An 18,601-nucleotide genomic window follows, 5' to 3' on the forward strand; every position below is an offset into this window, starting at 1 on the left:
TTTCCTGAGGCTGGCTTTGAACTCACGATCCTTCTGCCTCAGCCTCCCAAGCCACTGGGATTACAGGTGTGCACCACGTTGCTTGGCCTGCATCAGCTTCATGAGCGGCTGGGACCACAGGTTTATACCAGCATCCCTGGCTTAATACTGTTTTTGGTAGCCCCTTGTACAGGCAGAGAGTGCAACTGGTCAATTGTAGGCTATCTCTAATGCCTGTTAGCTTCTCAGTTGGAAAAATGGATTAAGAAATTCAGATTTAAAATTTAAACAGGAGTTGAAGGTATCCCTTTTAAAAATGGCATATATTTTACTTGATTCATCCATTTTATATTGTACCAGTTTTACTGGAATAAGCAGACTGCCAGGATTTGGAACACACCAAATCAGATTGAACTTTAGACAGTTGGAGAGATGGGAAGCTTTCACTAGGGACTTGACATAATTTAAAAGCCATAACATAAAGACTGGGAGCCTTGGCTTGCAATCAAGAGTCATAGCTCTCCCAGAACCAGTTGTAAGAATTTAAGCAAGAGGCCTAGTCTTTACGCCTCAGTTTTCCTGTCTTTAAAAATCAGAGTAATAGCATCTACTAGTGGAGTTATTGGGAGGAGTTTTAAATAAGAGAATGCAAATAAATCATTGGCACCGTATGCTTAACACATTGTTGGCAGCTACTATTAGTGTGCTTTAAAATCTACACATAGGGACGGATCGTTTTTCCAGAATCTGATCCAAGTAGAGCCTAGAAAAATTGAGTAGTCTACAGTTCATAAAATTGAAAAAATTAAGCCTCTTTGAAGTCCAGAGTAGGTCTAGTGTCAGGGTCTCAGTTCTAAATCTGATCTCAGTGCCGCAGTCTGGCTGGGCACAAAATAACCGAGCTGCCAGGAGGCACACGTAGGTTCAAAACAGGAACTCCTTTATTATCCAAACTCCTGAGAACGCCACCCACGCGGCCCTTCCAGGAACCACCAACCGGAAATCCCTCCTGAAATCCCTCCTCCGGCACTTCCCCAACCAATGCGAACTCTCCAGGAATCCCCAAGAGAACTCCAAAGTATAGTGAGAACTCCAAAGTAGGGGGGGGCGGCAGGCGGACAGCAGGGGTCTAATATACAATTGAATACACAGCTTAACATAACCATCATCATCTCAATGGCTCGCTGGCTTCACCTCTCAACCGCTCCCTTCTGGCACAAATGCCATGCGTTATTCCACTGGGCTGTGGCTCTCAGCATCTCAGTACTGGTTTTTTTAAAATACCTTTTTTAGTTGCAGATGGACACACTATCTTTATTTTATTTATTTATTTCCATGTGGTATTGAGGCTTGAACCCAGTGCTTCACACATGCTAGGCAAGCACTCTACCACTGAGCCACAACTGCAGCCACTCATTACTGATTTTATAGCCAGGGAGTAAAAGCCATTTCAAATAAGGTCTTCACTTGATAAGCTTACTCACTTTCATGTGCCACATGATTAACGTAAGGCTTTCTTTGCCATCTTCTCAAGAACTGGAATCCCTAGGGCCCACCTTGCCAAACATGGGCCAAATGGATAAAGCCACCTTTTAAAAAAAAATGCCCTTTAATAATTTTTTTCCTTTTTTGTGGGACTGGAATTGAACCCAGGGCCTTGTACATGCTAGGCAAGTGGGCTAACCCTGAGCTACATCCTGGCCCTTCCCTTAATCATCTTAAAACACATACAAAATAACTTAAAATATGAAAAGTTTAAGAGGAATTATTAAAAGCACAAAAGATAAATGCAAAAATAGAAAAGATTGAAATAAACTCTGATTTTGAAAAGAAAAAATCAAAATGAGTTGAGCTTTTTTTAAAAAAATTTTAAGTTGAACATGGACACAATACCTTTGTTTTACTTATTTATTTTATGCAGTGCTGAGGATTGAACCCAGTGCCTCATGTGTGCAAGGCAAGCACTCTACCACTGGACCACAACCCCAGCCCCATGAGTTGAACTTTTAAAAAATATATTTTTTTAGTTGTAGATGAACACAATACCTATATTTTATTTATTTTTATGTGGTGCTGAGAATTGAACCCAGTGCCTCACACATGCTAGGTGAGTACTGTATCACTGAGCAACAACCCCAGCCCTGAGTAAAAATAAAGACATGTTTTTTTAAAAGGCAAGAAAAAAATGCCAATAAAAAATTAAAAAAGAAAAACAAATAGTGCAAAGTAGAATAGAATACTGAAATAGAGTAGAAGCTAAATGATCATAAAAATTTTAAAAACAAGGTAAATATATATCCTCTCTAAAGATAAAGCAAGGAGGTGAGCTGCATAATCTTGAAGCAGATCCTCTGAGCTGAAACAATGGGATGAGCTGCCCATTAGTGATTACCTTCTTCTGTGCAGTGCTGAGCCCTGGTCATGGTCCTTCTCCAGTGTGATTTTGTTGGTTCCTTCTAGCAGCCCCAGCTGTTATCCCCCCATTACCAGGGAACTGCAGCCTGGAGGCTTGCCTTTCTCCACAAGAGAAAGAGGCCAAAACAGTGCTCTTATTCTTGGTGTTTTTCTGCCTTCCACGAAACATCATTATGTCATCGGTAATGAAGACAATAACAGACCCCCTGCCCTTACTCCTTCCCCCTCACCTTGTCAAGATGACCTGTCAAGTTAGGAGAGACTGTCAATCTTAGCGAATGTGTAATGGATCCTTGCATGTCCTAATAGCCCACTGTGTTATATTTTTTATATCTTTGCCTCCTTTTTTTTTTTTTTTAACTTGGTGCAGATTTGGTCCCATTTATCCATATATTTCCTCAGTTCCATCTTCTAAGTATTTCCTTGATGTGGCCACTTTTCTCCAACTGCATTGCCACCACCGAGTTTAGACTACCATCTAGTCACTGTATCAGTTTCCTGAGGCTTCTGTAAAAAATTACCACATATTTGGGTGGCTAAAAACAACAGAATCACATGGCCAGAAGTCCAAAATCAGTTTCACTGAGTTGACATCAAGGCATTGGAGGATTATACTCCCTACAGAGGCTCTAGGGCAGAAACTTCCTCAACTCCTCCAGCTCTGGTGTCTGTCAACATTCCTTGGCTTGTGGCCACATCACTTGAGTGGCTCTGGGTTCCAGTGCTTCTTGACTGTGTGTATCAGACTCTCCTTTCTTTATGTTAGGATACTTATGCCTGCATCTAGGGCCACCAGCTAATCCAGAATAATGTCCTTGTTTACTTAAATTCACAAAGACCCCCTCCCCTCTTTTGCCGTATAAAGTAACATTCCCAAGTTCCGTGGATGAGGATGTGGATATATTGGGGGTGGAGGCTCAGTCTATGGTATCCCTAGACTTTTGCAGCCATCTCTGTCTCCTTTCCCCGAGTTCCTTTAAATATGCAGAACAATTCATATCTGAGTCTGCCTTAGAATTCTTTAGTGATTCTTGTGGCCCATGGATGCTCCTACTTCCTTGATGTGGCCTGTCATTGCCTCTCTGCCTTTTCTCCTCCTGCTTTTCTTTTATTGTATGTTCCATTCATGCTCAATTTCCTCTAGTTCCATGGAGGAGCTGGGTTTGCTTCTCTGGGCCTCTGCTCTATTCTCTCTGAGACACTTGCCTGCCTCTGTGTGAGTCCAGTTCTCACTTGGACTTGGGTCTTCATCTCCTCAAGAAGACTTGCTGTCCCTGCCTGGGTCAGCTATGTCTTTCTGTGTGTTCCTTTTGAGCTCTCACATACTTGGGACAGGATCCCTTGCAATGTCCACCTTGTTCATGTGATGTGTCCCCTGTACCTGGCATGCTGCCTGATACACAGGAGGTGCTTAATAACGGTTTCTTTCTTTCTTTCTTTCTTTTTTTTTTATACCAGGGATTGGACTCAGGGGCACTCAAACACTGAGCCACATCCATAGCCCTATTTGGTATTTTATTTAGAGACAGGGTCTCACTGAGTTGCTTAGTGCCTTGCTTTTTGCTGAGGCTGATTTTGAACTCTTGATCCTCCTGTCCCAGCCTCCTGAGCCCCTCTGGGATCACAGGTGTACGTCATTGCACCTGGCAATAACTGTTTCTTGATGAGAAAACTTACAGGAAGGGGAGCCTTTCCAACCACCCTACCAAGAATAATGCCCCCCAAAGAGTGCCAATGTATGCAGAAGAGTCTTTGCTGGAGAAATGCTCTATGGAAATGCCAGACATTCCCACAGATCTTTATTTTTAAACAAAAAATCAAGAATCATATAACTATGAGATCGGAGAAAATATTTCCATGCTTATTATTCTGTTTTCTTTCAGGCCGTTCCTGTGTTTCTCATTTTGCATAATGCAGCTGAAGTTATCATCTGTGGCTACCAGAAGTGTTTTTGGAAAGAGGTAAATGATCATGCAAAACGTTAGTTTCACATCCCTAGCCTTAAATTTCTAAGAAACAGTCTTCTTTTCAGCACCCTCAATGAGTGTCCATTCCTGCCACCAATTTCCAGTCAAGATTGCCTGACAGTGGTCACTGATTGCAGGGAACCTGCTTTTAACATTGCTCGGTGGATCAGATGTTTCTGCTAATGTTTGTTAGTGTGAATGCAGCTCGACTCCAGACCAGGGCTGAACCAGAACCTCAGGAGACAAAGAGGAATTTGCCCAGGCCTGGTTGGTAGCAGTCCCACCCATAGCTAGTCCAGGTACCACAAGAAAATGCCCGCAGGGCTTTACACAGAGCATTTGCTCAGCCAAGGAAGCTTTTCTTTCCAGTCCTAGCTGTATCTCATACCAGCCAGAGCAAGCCCTTCACCTTTGGGGCCTCCATCTGTAAAAAACAACAGCTTCGCATGTGTAAGTGCCTCCCACAGTTTCTAGCACATCGTAGGTGCTCTGTTTGCCAGTTGTGATGATCAGTGTTATCACGGGTCATTTAATTTGGTTCCATGGCTTCCTGTCCTTGGGGTCTCCCCAGGCATCTGTAATGCAAAGGGATCCAATAGAACCGATCTGCTTTTCCCATCATGCTTCTCAGGTGGGAATCCCAGTTCTGGCCATCTTCACCCAACTCAGAAACCTTGGGGTCCCTTCCACTCCTTAGTCTCCTATCCCCCCTACCTTCAGTCTGTTACTGAATCTGTCCCTTCTTCTCCCTTCCCACTGCTGCAGTCACCCTATTCAAGTCCTCTGTCTTTGGGTGGCCTAGGTGAGGGGCTGAGGGATGAGAGCTTGGTCCCCTGAGCACTTGTGGCAGTCAGGGAGGGCCTGTGTCCTTTCCTCTGCAGCTGTTCCAGGCAAAGGTGGGAGCTACAGTCCACTTGGCACTTGGCCGATCTCCATGTGGGTAAAGGGTTCCTTGCTCCTTAAGGAGAATGGCACCTTTCTCTCTGATAATTTACTTACCACACCATCGTGCAGTTTCCCTATATCACCAGTTCTACCACGTGCTGTGTTTTATTTTATTTTATTTTTTTTTTGCTTTCATCAATCTAAAATCAGGAGACTCTTACAATCAATCATGTGGTTTGTTTTCCTTCTGACATTGTATAATCAGTGTTGTCTTAGGTTCAGTGAGATAGGGAAATATTTTCCTGTGTCTCCAGGAGGCTTCCCTTGAGCCCTCCCAAGGTCAGGGATCATGGGATGGGTGTCTTTATAGAAGTGGCGCTGAGCTGAGCTGTCACCGAGTAGGCACCAAGGATCAGGTTCACCATCGCCCTGAGAGCTGCTCAGCTCTAGGAGGCTGACTCATGACACTCAGATTCCAAAAAGCCCAATTAGTCCTGAGAGTGGTACTTTCTTATGAATTTAGAAATGAAGATTTACCTGGTCTGGGGGTGGGATTGAGGTACCTCTTCAGAGTTTTGTTTCCTGATGGACAAGTCGAGTCCTGTAGATGAAGGCGAGTAGGACTTGGGGTTAGAGAGTCCCCTCGGGATATTTCCATTCAGCAGGCGACCCTCCTCTTCCCTGCAGGCCAGGGGCCAAGATTCTGTCTGAGAGAACCTGTCCTTGGAATTAACTAACTCCATTTCATTAGTAAGGCAAGTCAACCTCATTTCTTGTCTGGGAAAATTAGAAAACAATTGTGTGGGTAACATTTTTTCTTTAGTTATTTTTTTTTAAAAAAAGCTTTTCTTTCTTGTATAAATATAAGATGCAATCTGCTATAGAAAAGCAGAAGAAAAAATTCTGGAAATCAACTGTTTCTGCTTCCCCAAGGAACCTGTGTATTTTTAGCAGACATTTTTTTTCTATGTACATCTAGAGATGTATTTACACAAAGGGTGAAACACACCTGGTGTTTCCGTTTAACACTTTGTCAGGAATCCATATTCCTGTCAGCATTCCATGTTGGATGAAGCATACTTTTGGCCAGTCCCTCCTTGCAGACCCGCAGGTGGTTTCTGGCTACTCACCATTAAAATCTGCTCTGTGATGAAGATGGCTGGGATGTATGCTGGGTGTGACTTATGTTCCTCACCCTGTGACTGGGAGCCCTGATGTATGTAGGATCCCATTTCATAAGGAACACATTGCTCCCCACCTCACAGACTGTCAAATGGTACGATGTTATTCTGTCCCTTATGCGTAGATTTTAATAGAATCCATTTTGGAAGGTCAAGTTGACCTCCTCATGACCTTGTTCCCAGATTATGAGAATCAACTCAATCTGGAGCCTGTAGCTCATTTTCATGATCGACAATTTGTTCTTTGTGTAGGCACACATACGTGCACACACAATTTGACTGTAAGGTACTGTGTGGCTCATGGAATTCAACATCTACCTTGCAGATACATTGGAATAATGCTTTTTGTTTGTTCGGCAGGTGTACACTAAATAGCAAACATTTTGCTAGGCCTAAAACTGGAGATGTGTAGGAGGTATTGATTATCCTTATAGAACTCAGCATTGAGCGGACATGTAATTGTGAGTTGTGATGCCCATACAGACTGGGATGAGGTGTGGGTGGACCAGGAGGTGACCACCAGCAAGTCCTCTGGGAGTGAGCAGGGAAGGCCTCCCCAGGGCTAGATTTGAGCCAAGACACACAGGATACATAGGGATTTTCTAGTTAGACAAGAAGAAGGGGTGCTCCAGGCAGGCACAGGAAGCAGCAAATGAAGGGTGGTGACTTAAGAGGACCAGCAGTTGTGTCCTGGCAAGCAGACTGGAAGAAAAAAGTCAGATTTTGAAACCAGAACGCCTGGGTTCAAACCCCATGTCCTTGGATGACTTCCCTAACTTCTCCAGTGAGTCAGGTGCCCTTATCTAGAACAGATAACCCACAACTATTAATTATCTCGGAATTAAATAAGTCAATGCATACAGAGCCCTTAGGAGTAGTGCTGGGCACAGAGTAAGTTAGCTAACCCTGAGTGATGTTAGCCACTTATTGTTAATTTTGGCAGTGTGACTTTTGAGGAGCTGTGTTGGCCCATTCAGAAACTGAGCTCTTGTTGGGACTCATTACTGGGTTATTTCTAAACAAAGGTAACATCAAGTCCTCAGTTGTTTTCAGAGCCCTGGGAGAAGAGAGCTAAGTAACGAATCCATTGCTTGTTTTCATTGTCTGGGCTCTTTTAATCTGAAGGAGTTTAAAATTTAAAAAAGAATCTGTCCCCTGTGGGAGGGGGAACTCTTCCAGGCTCTGGATGGATTTGTTGCCTTGCAACAGACACCCCACAATAGTTACTGGGCAAACATGTTTTTCATGAAAAAGTTGGGACTTCCCTTTAATCTCTGTCCTTCCTGACCTATTGTTCCACCAGACTGTGGAGATTTTGGTTACATTTGGCTCAGAATCTTTTAGAAATATATTTTATCTGTAGTGGGGACCATTATGCAGGAACCGTGAGCCCTTCGGTGGTTATCCTCTCTGCATAAACGAAAGGCTAGATAAATGAAAGCTGTTCCCACCAGGGGGCAGAGTAGCCATGCCTGGCTCGGCTTCCTGTACTCAGATGCCAGACTGGATAAAAATCAGAGATTAAAAATCCCAAGGATGCAAGCCACTGCTTTGCACACAAATAGAATCTGTTTATTAAAATAACAAAAACTTGGTTATTTAGTAAAAATTGCACACTTAAGATAGCCTGGTAGCAAACCGCTTATGTTTCTTTTGTCAAAGCCTCACTTCTAAACAATATTTATACTTCACACTTTATCTGAACTAATGTCAAAATTGTAATTTGTCCCCGACTCGCAAAACGATCCTTCTGAAATCTCCAGAATAAATCTGTCATCCTACCTGTCTGTTTCTTCTATAAAACACAAGAATCTGTGCTACTCCCTCCTTTGTCTGTTCAAAGAATACAGTGAAATTGATTAATTGGCAGGAGTTTATAAAGGTTGAGTCCAAATTAGAATTTATTCATTGTAGGAAATCTTAAATGAAAAGTTTCCATTCCCCAGTCTGCCATTTGTTGTCTCTCTCTTCACCTTTTTTTCTGTGTATTAATTTTCACATCATCACTGGTCATTTTATTGAACTGCTCAGAGTCAGAGGTGTATAAATGAAAGGGTTATTTGAAGAGACAGACCTGTGGCTCAGGGTGCGTGCATTCATCTCTAGTCCCAGCTACCTGGGAGGCTGAGGCAGGAGGAACACTTGAGTCTAGGAGTTTGAGGCCAGGTTGGGCAGACCTCATCTCAAAAATAAGTAAATAAAAATAAAGAGACCGACCTAGAAGAGAAGTTGGATTAGAGCTTAATTTATTTTCCTACGTGGATATGGATGGCGTCCATCTCTCTCTCGTTTCCCTCTGCTTGGTATGGAAGATTCTTGAAGGTTGCCCTGACATCATTTTGCTTTTCACGGGTAAACATTCTAATGGTGAAAGTGCTTTGCCGAGGTGACTCAGCTCTGGAACTGAGTCATCCTTCATTTGGTCCAAGCAGAAAAAGCTTTAAAAAATAGTGAAGTGTAGCAAGCTTGCAAAACCTCTAATAAATTCGCTCATAATTTATTTGCCTCTTAATTGAAATGTTTTTGGGGGGGAATATTTGTGAAGACTAATTATGTGTCTTTACTTTCATACAGAAAACATCTCCTGTAAAGATCTGTAGGTAAGTTTTTAAAAAATACAAACATCTCTTTAAAACATAAGATTGAACCTCATTTTAACTTGGGTGATATACTTTTGAAGATTCTGAGAGCTGACAGAGGAATTTATTACAAACAGTTATATATCCCTATTTTATGTCTTATTTTAAAACATATTCTCTCCTCTTCTCTCTCTCTCTCTCTCTCTCTCTCTCTCTCTCTGCAAAATTTTATTCCTAAGGGGAAAACAAAACTAACTCGTGTTAGATTTCAGCTCTTGATGCCCCAAAACTTCATAATAGTTGTGCAATACTGGTGGAGAACTGAAAAACATGGAGATGACTTAAATTTTTTTTAAATAATGCAGTTTATTGAGGCTCTAAGATGTTCCACTGTGGGAAAAGCATTAGTCTGTGAGTCCCAGGATCTAAATTGCAATCCTGGGCACAGCACAGTGATGGTGGGCAAGTTTCTTCCCCCTCTGAGCCCTGGTTTCCTTGGCAGAGCATGACTGGACTCTCATACAGGTCTCTCCAAATCTGAATTCTCGTTCTAACTCCTTACCTTGTTCTCTCACCCCTTCCTCCTTCCTCTGCTGTAACTCAGATGCTCAGTCCCACGATAGAAAACCAACAGCAATGCTTTGATACACAGATTTAGGATTTTTGTTTCAGATATTTCTGGGCTTCCATCCAGCCGCGCCCCCCTCTTTTTCTTTGCCTTTATTACAGGTTACAGCTGGAAAGGAAAATGTAAAACAAAATTTCAGGACTCACCACTTGTTTAAAAGGAGATTCTCAAAGTGTTAAAGAGAGGCATCAAAGCCCCTAATATTGTGAGGTGGCCGGCACCCTGACAGGGTAGATTCCTGCTCAGGAGGTGTGAGCTGCCTGAGGAATAGAAAGTCTGAATTAATTAGTAAGAAATAGAGCCAGAGCCAAAAATTAGATGAAAGAAAAGTGGTTCGCCTGGTAGGTCTCCAGTCCTGATAGGAGCTGGAACTGAACAACTGAACATGGATCCAGTTCTTTATTCAAGGGGGAGGGCTTCAAAGGCAAGGATAAGGTTTCAGGGGCAGGGGTCTTGCAGCAAATGGGTTGATTGTCATCTTGGCAAGATACCCCCATCTCTGAGAGGCTGTGTGGCTTCAGCAGGTCACTGCATCTCCAGTGCAGTGCTGAACTTAGACAGAGTTAGGTACGAAGTCACATGAATTGAGCATTCTCAACAGCAGGGTTGCCACTGGGAGTTCCCGAGACCAGACCTTCCTGCCTAATGGCTTCCATGTCGTTTGGGTTCACACACAGTTCACAAATGCTCCCAGCACCCTAATACCTGATACATAATTGCTCAAGTACCATAGGAACCAGGCCCCCGTCCCACCCCCTGGGTATCCCCCCATCTCCTTTATCCTCAAGGGATTCTCTGCATGAGGGGATCTCTAAATGTGCATTCCCTGGGTGGGAAGGAGCCTATATTCCAGAAAGCCCTCTACTCCAATAGACACCAAACCTATGAGGAGTCTCCTCTTCTCCCACCTAAAGCCTATTGCCTATTGCTGAGCAGCCTCAGCAGCCCCCTGACAATCTCTCTTCCACTCACCCCAACCTTTGCCCTTCATTCTTCTCTAGGTCACTTTTACGTGTGCATTGAAAGCAGGGAGGCTGAAGGAGTGGGGTAGACTGGGTTGGAGAATTTTCTGGGCCTCATGCTGTTTCACATTCTCCTGTCCTGATCTTCCCAAATCTGGGGCCCAAGTCTGAGGGTTCCTCTGTGCCAGTCTCCTGCTCTGGTGCAGCCATCTGGCGTCATTGCAGCAGTGAGCACTTGGAATTGGTTAGCATCAGTTTCCAAGACATTGAGATTGTTATTGTCTGCTTGTTGAATGTTACATAGGTATGATATAATATATTACGTGCACAAACATCTATATCATGTAATATATACGTGTGTATAATCTATGATCTATAGAAGAATATAGATTAATCTATAGTTTATATTTAGATAATGTATAAATATGTGATCTATATAAAGAACATAGAATTTTGTATGTATGGGATCTGTATCAGTATGAGATGCCATATGACAGAATCCCCTGAAAGTGAACATTCTGTATCCAGTGCTTCTTTTCATGCCTTGATCCTCTGCTGTTTGTCTCTTGATGGAATAGGTCAGTAGTGAGGGCCTAACATTATATATGTTGTTGCACTTATAAAATGAAAAGAGAAGAGAGACCAAGACTTAATTTGGGTTTTGTGCTTTCAGATGCCTTCTTTTAGGAGAACAGAATGATTGGGGAAAGCTACAGGCAAAGTCATTTTGTATATGAAAACCAAAAGACAGATGCTAAAAACCAATGATTACTGAGCCAGCTCCAAACGAACTTTGTGATGAATGAGGATAGTTTTCTGAAAATATCTGATTGGCAACATTATTTTTTGTGCAAGAATTTTTGAAAAACATTATATTGTGGAAATCTCCAAACATATAAAAAAAAAGTAGACAGTAATGTAAGGAAGCCCATCTACCCATCTTCCAGCTTCAATAATTTTTAATTTATGGACCTACCCACTGCTTCACTTCAGTATGACTTTGAAGCACATCCTAGCACCATAGCATTTCATCTGTAAATATTTCAGTATGTAAAAGAAATTTTTCTAGTAACAATATTTATATGAGAAATAAAGTGTAAACCTATAGAGAGGTTGCAAGAATATTACAATGAACGCCCATGTACTGTTCTCCTACATTCACCCAGTGGTAACATTTTTCCATTCTCTCTCTCTCCCCACCTCCTCTATCCTCCCTTTTCTCCCACATATATAATGCATGTCTACACATACCTAACATTACCCCAAATACAGAAAGATATTCTTATTTTTCTGAACCATTTGAGTGTAAATTGCAGAGACCATGACCCTACTCCTAAATACTTCAAAGCATATCTCCTAAAAAAAAAAAAGCAATCCTTTTAGTATAACTGAAGGGCACTTACTAAATTTAGGAAATTGATATCTGATACAATACTGTTATCTAATATCTCAGCCCAAGTTCGTGTTTTTCCAGGATCCCAGTATTATCTTTTGTAGCAATTTCCCCCTCAAGAATGTCATGTCTCTCTTGTATCCTTTAATCTAAGACAGTTCCTCAGCCTTTCATTGCCTTCACTTTTTGAAGCATACAGGCCTGTTGTGTTTGTGGACTGTAAGTTTGGTTTTGTCTCAGCCTTTTCTCCTAATTCAATTCAGCTTTCACCTGTTTGACAGAGCCTCAAGTGTGATGTTGTACCTTAGTGTGTCCTAACAGGAGGCACAGGGCATTGATCTATCCAGTTATTGGAGATTATTGAGTCTGAACATTAGATTAAAGTTGTGTACAAAGGATTTTAATAAGCTTTTTGTTGTTGTTGTTGTTCATGGTGTTTCTGTTGTTGTAACTGGCAGGATGGTGATCTGATTGCCTAACTAGACACTCATGTTTTCTGGGGATCTGTAGTCAAAAACCTCCTTTTATTAGCTATTTGACAGACACACTGTTTCTTGAGTGAGCCAGCTCTGGTTTTCATGTGTCCTGCAAGTGCCCGACTCTGGGCAATGGCTAGCTGAGCTGCAGAGGAGACGTCTGACTGTCAGCAGAGAATGTAACTGAAAACCACACAGGAGTCTCAGAGGATGAAGGGGGAACTGGGTTGGTCTCAGGCTCTTTGCCTCCTCCAAACGCCAAGGGATCTGGTCCAACCTCCACACTCTCTGGGAAGGGCTTTGATGTTGAAAGGTGAAGCTGCCTGTTTTATCTGCCTGTCCACAGCGCCCTCTTCCTCCTGGCAGCTGCAGGGTGCCTTCCCTTCAACGACTCCCAGGTAAGTCCAGGTAAACTCCTTTTGCCTTCAAAGAGTCTTTTACTCTCTGAAGTCTCGCATGTGTGCAGACTTTCCTAGTCCTTGCTTTTAGAATGAGGAGGCCTTCAGAAGCTCCCAGGCTGGGGCCTTTTGGCCCAGGAGCACCATTTCCCCCAGGCCTTAGAGGTCTGGCCCTGGGTTGCATGCATTTCATTCTTGTGCAAGTCTGTGAACCTGTACTCCCATGCCTGGGTCGCCCCAGCCTCAGGCATTGAGGCAAAGTTGATTTTCCTGCTCATCGCCAGGGCCTCTGCTGGAAGTGAGTTTTACTTGATCACCCTATGCCAAATTGGAGATTTCCTCATGAGGCACTAAGGACCCATCATCCCCAGTAGCCATCTCCTTGCTAGGTTTTTCTTTCTTTTCTGCCTCCCTTTCTCCCCCAGCATTCTTAAGTCCCCCCCGACCCCATGCCACCTTAGTGTCAGGCTCTGAGACTTTGTTGTGGCAGAAATCAGAGTCTATTCAGAGCAAAGAGGGAGGGAGATGGACAAGCGAGCAGTCAACTAATTATGACAGGAAGACCAGGACTCAGTCCAGAGAGGTAGGGAGGCTATGAAGTACCTAAGAAGACTCAGGGACTTGGAAAATAGGAACAGCTAACAATGATAGGATCCTGCTGTGTGCCGTCCCTGCACCAATTCTTTTTATGACCTATTTTACTTAAAATTTCACAACAATTCTGTAGGACAGGGACTATTATTATCTCCATAAATAGCTAAAGAATAGTGAGATCCAAAAGGTCATCGGCTACTGAATAAGAGGGGATTTTAGAATGTAACCTAGATCGCTCTGGTGCTAGAGCCAGGCACTGCTTACTGAACCGAAATCTGAAACAATGAGGAAAAGTGCCAGAGGGGCCATGGGTATGCTAGGATTTGACTTTAATGAACACCTACTAGGCGGCCACCCCATTCTAATTCCTGCCTTCCTGGGACTTCCATCTAGTGGAGGGTGGGCGGAGATGGGACAGACTTAGAATAAGGAAACTGTAGAGTGTGTCAGCTGTATCGAGGCCTGTGGAGAATAATAGAAAGGGAGAAAAAGAAAGAGTCTGCTTGGCTAGTAAGCAGAGAGCCTTTGTTTTGGAAAATGCAAACCATCCTTGTTCTTTGAGGGTGAGGGGCTGTAGTCATGACTGGAGGGTTTTGGGTGGGCTTGTCATTGAGGTCCTTGAGTACCATGAGTTTGGATTTGCACATAGTGTGGTGGCAGTGTGGGTAAGGGGGGCCGAAGGCCAAGCTGCATCAGGAAGTTGTTGTAGGCTACTGGGTGACATATGAGGGAGAATGGACCTAGACCCTTAGAGTACTGGTTTGAAACCTTGCCCGGCACTGTGCTTTGATGACTCAGGTTTCTGCCTGCTGTGCGGATGCTGTTTGTACTCAGAGCTGTTTTTTTTTTTTTTTCTTTCTTTTATCCTGTATTACAGTTTGATCCAGATGGATATTTTTGGGCTGTAATTCACTTATTTTGTGTAGGTAAGTTTTAACTAAATGCTTACTTAAATATTTGAGGTATGTTTTTTTAATTGGTACATTATAATTTTACTTAAGAGTGGGATTCATTATGCCATATTTGTGTAAGCACATAATTTGATCATTATCATTCCCGTTGCCTTCCTTTTATCTCTTCCCCTAATTTTCTAGCTGTATTCACTGATAGTGACTCTGGACAATAGGAAAATTAAATCCAAGGTTAAGGGCTGGGGTTCTAGTTCAGTGGTAGAGCACTTGCCTAGGATGAGTAAGGCACTGGGTTTGATCTTCAGCACCACATAAAAACAAACAAATAAATAAAATAAAGGTTAAATTCCTTTAAAAAATCCAAGGTTAAAATTAAGTGGGCATTTTCTGGATTTGTTTTTTTATTTTGGAGTTTTCTTCAACTCTTTCCCTTTCCAGTATAGTTCCCTTTCCTCTCTTTCATGATAAACATTAGCTCAGATTTTGCCTGCCAAGCCCACTGGTAGAATGCTGGTTGTTCTTTCTTTCAAAGGGCAGAAAGGAAGGAGTCCAAAAGCATATTTTAAAAAAGCAAGCAAATAGTAATAATAATAATATCATCAAGTTGGTGTAATAAAAGAACCATCTGATTTTTTTTGTTGTTGTTTTTTGTTTTGTTTTAGTACTGGGGATTGAAATCAGTCAGGGGCACTTAACCATTGAGACAGGATCTCAGGGCCTTGCTAAGTCACTGAGGCTGGCTTTGAACTTTCGGTCCTCCTGGCTCAGCCTGCCAAGCCACCAGATTTCAGGATTGCGCCAGCACACCTGGCAGACCATCTGATTTTATTTCAAAGTCATATGTTCAGTGTTTCTTGTTTGTAATCTTAGGGGGAGTAAACAGTGCCCTGGATTTATTAACACAGTTTAGAAATGTTCAGAAATACCTCAGTGTTTCTCTTTCCCATGTGCATTGTGTGAAGGAAGTAAAACCTTCCTTTTAATTATATATCTACGTGTGGATCATGACACTTTCCTTGCCCGGTACTCCCTGTGGCCACTTGAAGGACTGACATACATTATCATGGAGAACCATTGAATTCACATCCTTGAGTCCCTCCAATGTTATTAGACCTCTCTTGTCAGTGTGTGACCCTCATAGGGAAAAGGGGACCAGGATCTGTACTGTTAGGGTTCTTCTCTGCCTGGATTTTGTACTTTCTTGAAAGTGCAGGCAGCTCTTTAAGCAGAATGTCATGTGACTTCATTTCCAGGTGCTTATAAAATACTACGGAAGTTCCAGAAGCCTAGTGCATTAAGGTAAGCTCTGAATGTTTGGTGAGTTGTTTGGTTAAAGGAAAGAGATGAAATCTACTCAGCATGAGATTCTTCCATCTGGCCAGACTCTCTGCAAGTCTGGTTGCAGGAGGGCAGCAGAGAGCCCTCAAAGCTGCCTGTCCTCTTGCTGCCTGCTGCACCAGCCACTCTAGGCCAGGCCCGCTGCCATCTGAGAGGGATCAGCTTTCAGCTATGTGTGTAGAGACATGGATCACCTTTCCTTCATGGGAAGCCATTGAGATAAGAATTATTTAATGAACTGTATATGATCAGCTGCTTTGGACCCCAGTCGACTAGGTTTTCATTTTTCCCCCAGTGCCTTCCAAACTTGACTCAGTTTATTCCTAGGAGTCTCCCTACTTCTGTTCTTGGATAAAATAAGACCTCGTTGCAGCAAGCAATGGAGTCCCTTTGGTGAATGTGAATAAAAAAAAAAGATAAGAATTGTGGCCTCAGTTGAGGGGGATTAGCCGCCTCCGGGTCCTGGGGCCTGAAGCCCTAAAAAGGAAAGGCCTGAAGGCGGTGGCCTGAGAAGGCAAGGGCCTCTGAAAACTCCCAAGCACCTTTCACTTCCCAAGCACCTTTTTTTTTTTTTTTTTTGAATAAAGTGTTTTTGTAGCAAGAAGCCAGTAGAGTTGTCTTGATAGACAGGAAGCCCTTTAAATTTGAATTTCATCTGAGCAGCAAACTTTTACAGTTTAAGTATGGCCCATGTGATATTTGGAGCATACACTAAAACATTGCTGTATCTGAGATGCAAATTTATTTAAGTGCCCTTTACTTTTGTTAAAAATGGTAGCTCTAGAAGGCAGTCTAGAGCCCTGAGATAAATGATAGTTCTTTGAAAGTGGTCACGTGCACACGGGAAGCCATCAGCCACACAGGTGAACATATGTGTGTGTTATGGCACTTAACTAGGAACTGTTTTTAAAACAATAAACGGAGGGGGGGGGGGAGGGAGGGATTATATGCAAATTTAAACATTTAAAAAATAATTCAGTTATACAAAATAAATTTTATAAAGTTATTTCAGGTTAAAAAAAACACCCTGGAATTTGTTTTGAATATTTTTTATTAAGAATAAAATTTATTAAGAATTTATAAATAGTAACATGTAGAAATAAAATTTATTAATAGTGGATAATGACTGTATTGTGTTTTTAAAAATTTCTTCTATTGTTTCATATGTTTTATCTTTTCTCTCTCATTCCTTAGTGACATTGATCAGCAGTACTTAAACTATATATTCAGGTAAAATATAATTTGCATTTTGAAGTACCAATGCATATTCTTCTAGAGCTAATGAATTTTATTTTCCAGTAATATTTTGATTAGAGAGCAAATGGGGCTGCCAGGAAAGGAAGTTAAATAATTTGTGAGATGACCAGAGATGGGAAAACCAGACAGTTGTCTTGCCCTTAGACCAGGCCTCCGTCTATCCCTGAACTTCAGAGGGCCACATTCCCCCCCTTGGAGGCTAAAGGACATTTCATACAGACCCCACAACCTCACTTCTAGATTGTGCCCTTCAATCCCCTACCCAAATGGCTCCAAGCTCCCTTCTAGGCCCTTCCAGGTCTGTCTTCCCAACTTGTTCCTATTAATGGGTGTCCTAGAGAGGCTGTTACCGGAATGGGATGCAAACAGAGGATGTCCTGTTTGTGTACATGTGTGGAGAATTCTTGGGGAGCAGGAAGGAACCTGGGGTGCAAAGAGAAGAGAGCACATTGGGAGCCTGGAGCCAGAGGCCAGATCTCCCCATGCTGCCACCTGACACAAAGCTCCAAGCATTCTCAGAATTCTAATTTAAAAAAAAAAAAAAATCTTAATTTTTTTAGTTGTAGTTGGACACAATACCTTTGTTTTATTTATTTATTTTTATGTGGTGCTGAGGATCGAATCCAGGGCCTCGCTGAGTTATAACCCCAGCCCCAGAATTCTAGATTTTAATCTAGATTCCAGGTTGTTTTCAAGGTGTATTTGTTCAGGTAGGATCAAGTTTGAGGTTTGGTTTTTGACTTTTAAATCGGTATGTAGACTATTGTTTGTACCCTTGTCTGAGCCAGGCTGAGGATGAGGTCACCCTGCTAAATAGTATAGCTGGGACTCATTCTTGGATCTCAGTAGCTGCAGTACTAGCTGTTTGGCCTCTGTGTCTTGGGATCTGAAGCCTTAAAGAGGAAAGGCCTGAAGGCAGTGGCCTGAGAAGGTCAGGCCCTCTGAAAGCCCCCAAGCACCTTTTGTTTTTTGAATAAAGTGTTTTGAAGCAAGAAGCCAGTAGAATTGCCTTGATAGACAGGATGTGCTACCATACAGACCTGAGAGAGAAAATGAGGTTTGCTGCTGGGAACCCAATGTTGCCCAGTGTTGTGAATTTTAGTGAAGAGGACCAAGGTTGGAGATGTGCCCCACCATTTGGTCATGCTGATTTCTGGAGGAAGTTACTCTACTTAACACATACAACTTGACTGTGTTCTCCATGTGCAGAGGAAGCCCGTAAATATCCTAGTATTTATTAAAATGCCTGTGTGAATGCAAGATACACCCCACACATGGCTGTGGGCCACCTTGGTGCCCAGCAGCAGTCAGTCGCACTCTGCTCAGACCCACCAGCTCTTTCAAGAGATTTTTCTGAAAATACAGAAGGCTATTGTTATTTAAAATACTTCCAAAGGCTAGGGGTGAAGTTCAATAGTACAGCACTTGCTTGGCATGCACAAGGCTCTGGATTTGAACCCAGCACTGCAAAACAAAACAAAACCAAGTTTCTAAGCCATTGTGCCATTATAGGCAATTCTTCTGTACAAAACATATAACCCCAGATCGCACAGCAAAGGAATAGAGATATAGAAAAATGAGCCTCTGTTGACCCTCAGCCCTTTCTTCTGACCTCTCCCCCTCCACCTGGAGTGAGGA

General features: G+C 42.5%; 1 protein-coding gene across 1 annotated transcript in view; it reads left to right on the forward strand.

Annotated features, from left to right (window-relative positions):
* The window catches only part of Slc35d4 (solute carrier family 35 member D4), a 118,969-nt gene that overhangs the window by 36,982 nt on the left and 63,386 nt on the right, over positions 1 to 18,601 (forward strand). Inside the window, exons 5-10 of the mRNA XM_076836959.2 lie at positions 4,278 to 4,355; positions 9,002 to 9,027; positions 12,812 to 12,863; positions 14,335 to 14,383; positions 15,622 to 15,667; positions 16,901 to 16,936. Of these exons, the coding sequence (XP_076693074.2) occupies positions 4,278 to 4,355; positions 9,002 to 9,027; positions 12,812 to 12,863; positions 14,335 to 14,383; positions 15,622 to 15,667; positions 16,901 to 16,936 (287 nt within the window). The remainder of the gene's footprint in view (positions 1 to 4,277; positions 4,356 to 9,001; positions 9,028 to 12,811; positions 12,864 to 14,334; positions 14,384 to 15,621; positions 15,668 to 16,900; positions 16,937 to 18,601) is intronic.

The sequence above is a fragment of the Callospermophilus lateralis genome, chromosome 17, assembly GCF_048772815.1.
Source record: "Callospermophilus lateralis isolate mCalLat2 chromosome 17, mCalLat2.hap1, whole genome shotgun sequence".
In the NCBI taxonomy this organism is placed as follows: Eukaryota; Metazoa; Chordata; class Mammalia; order Rodentia; family Sciuridae; genus Callospermophilus; species Callospermophilus lateralis.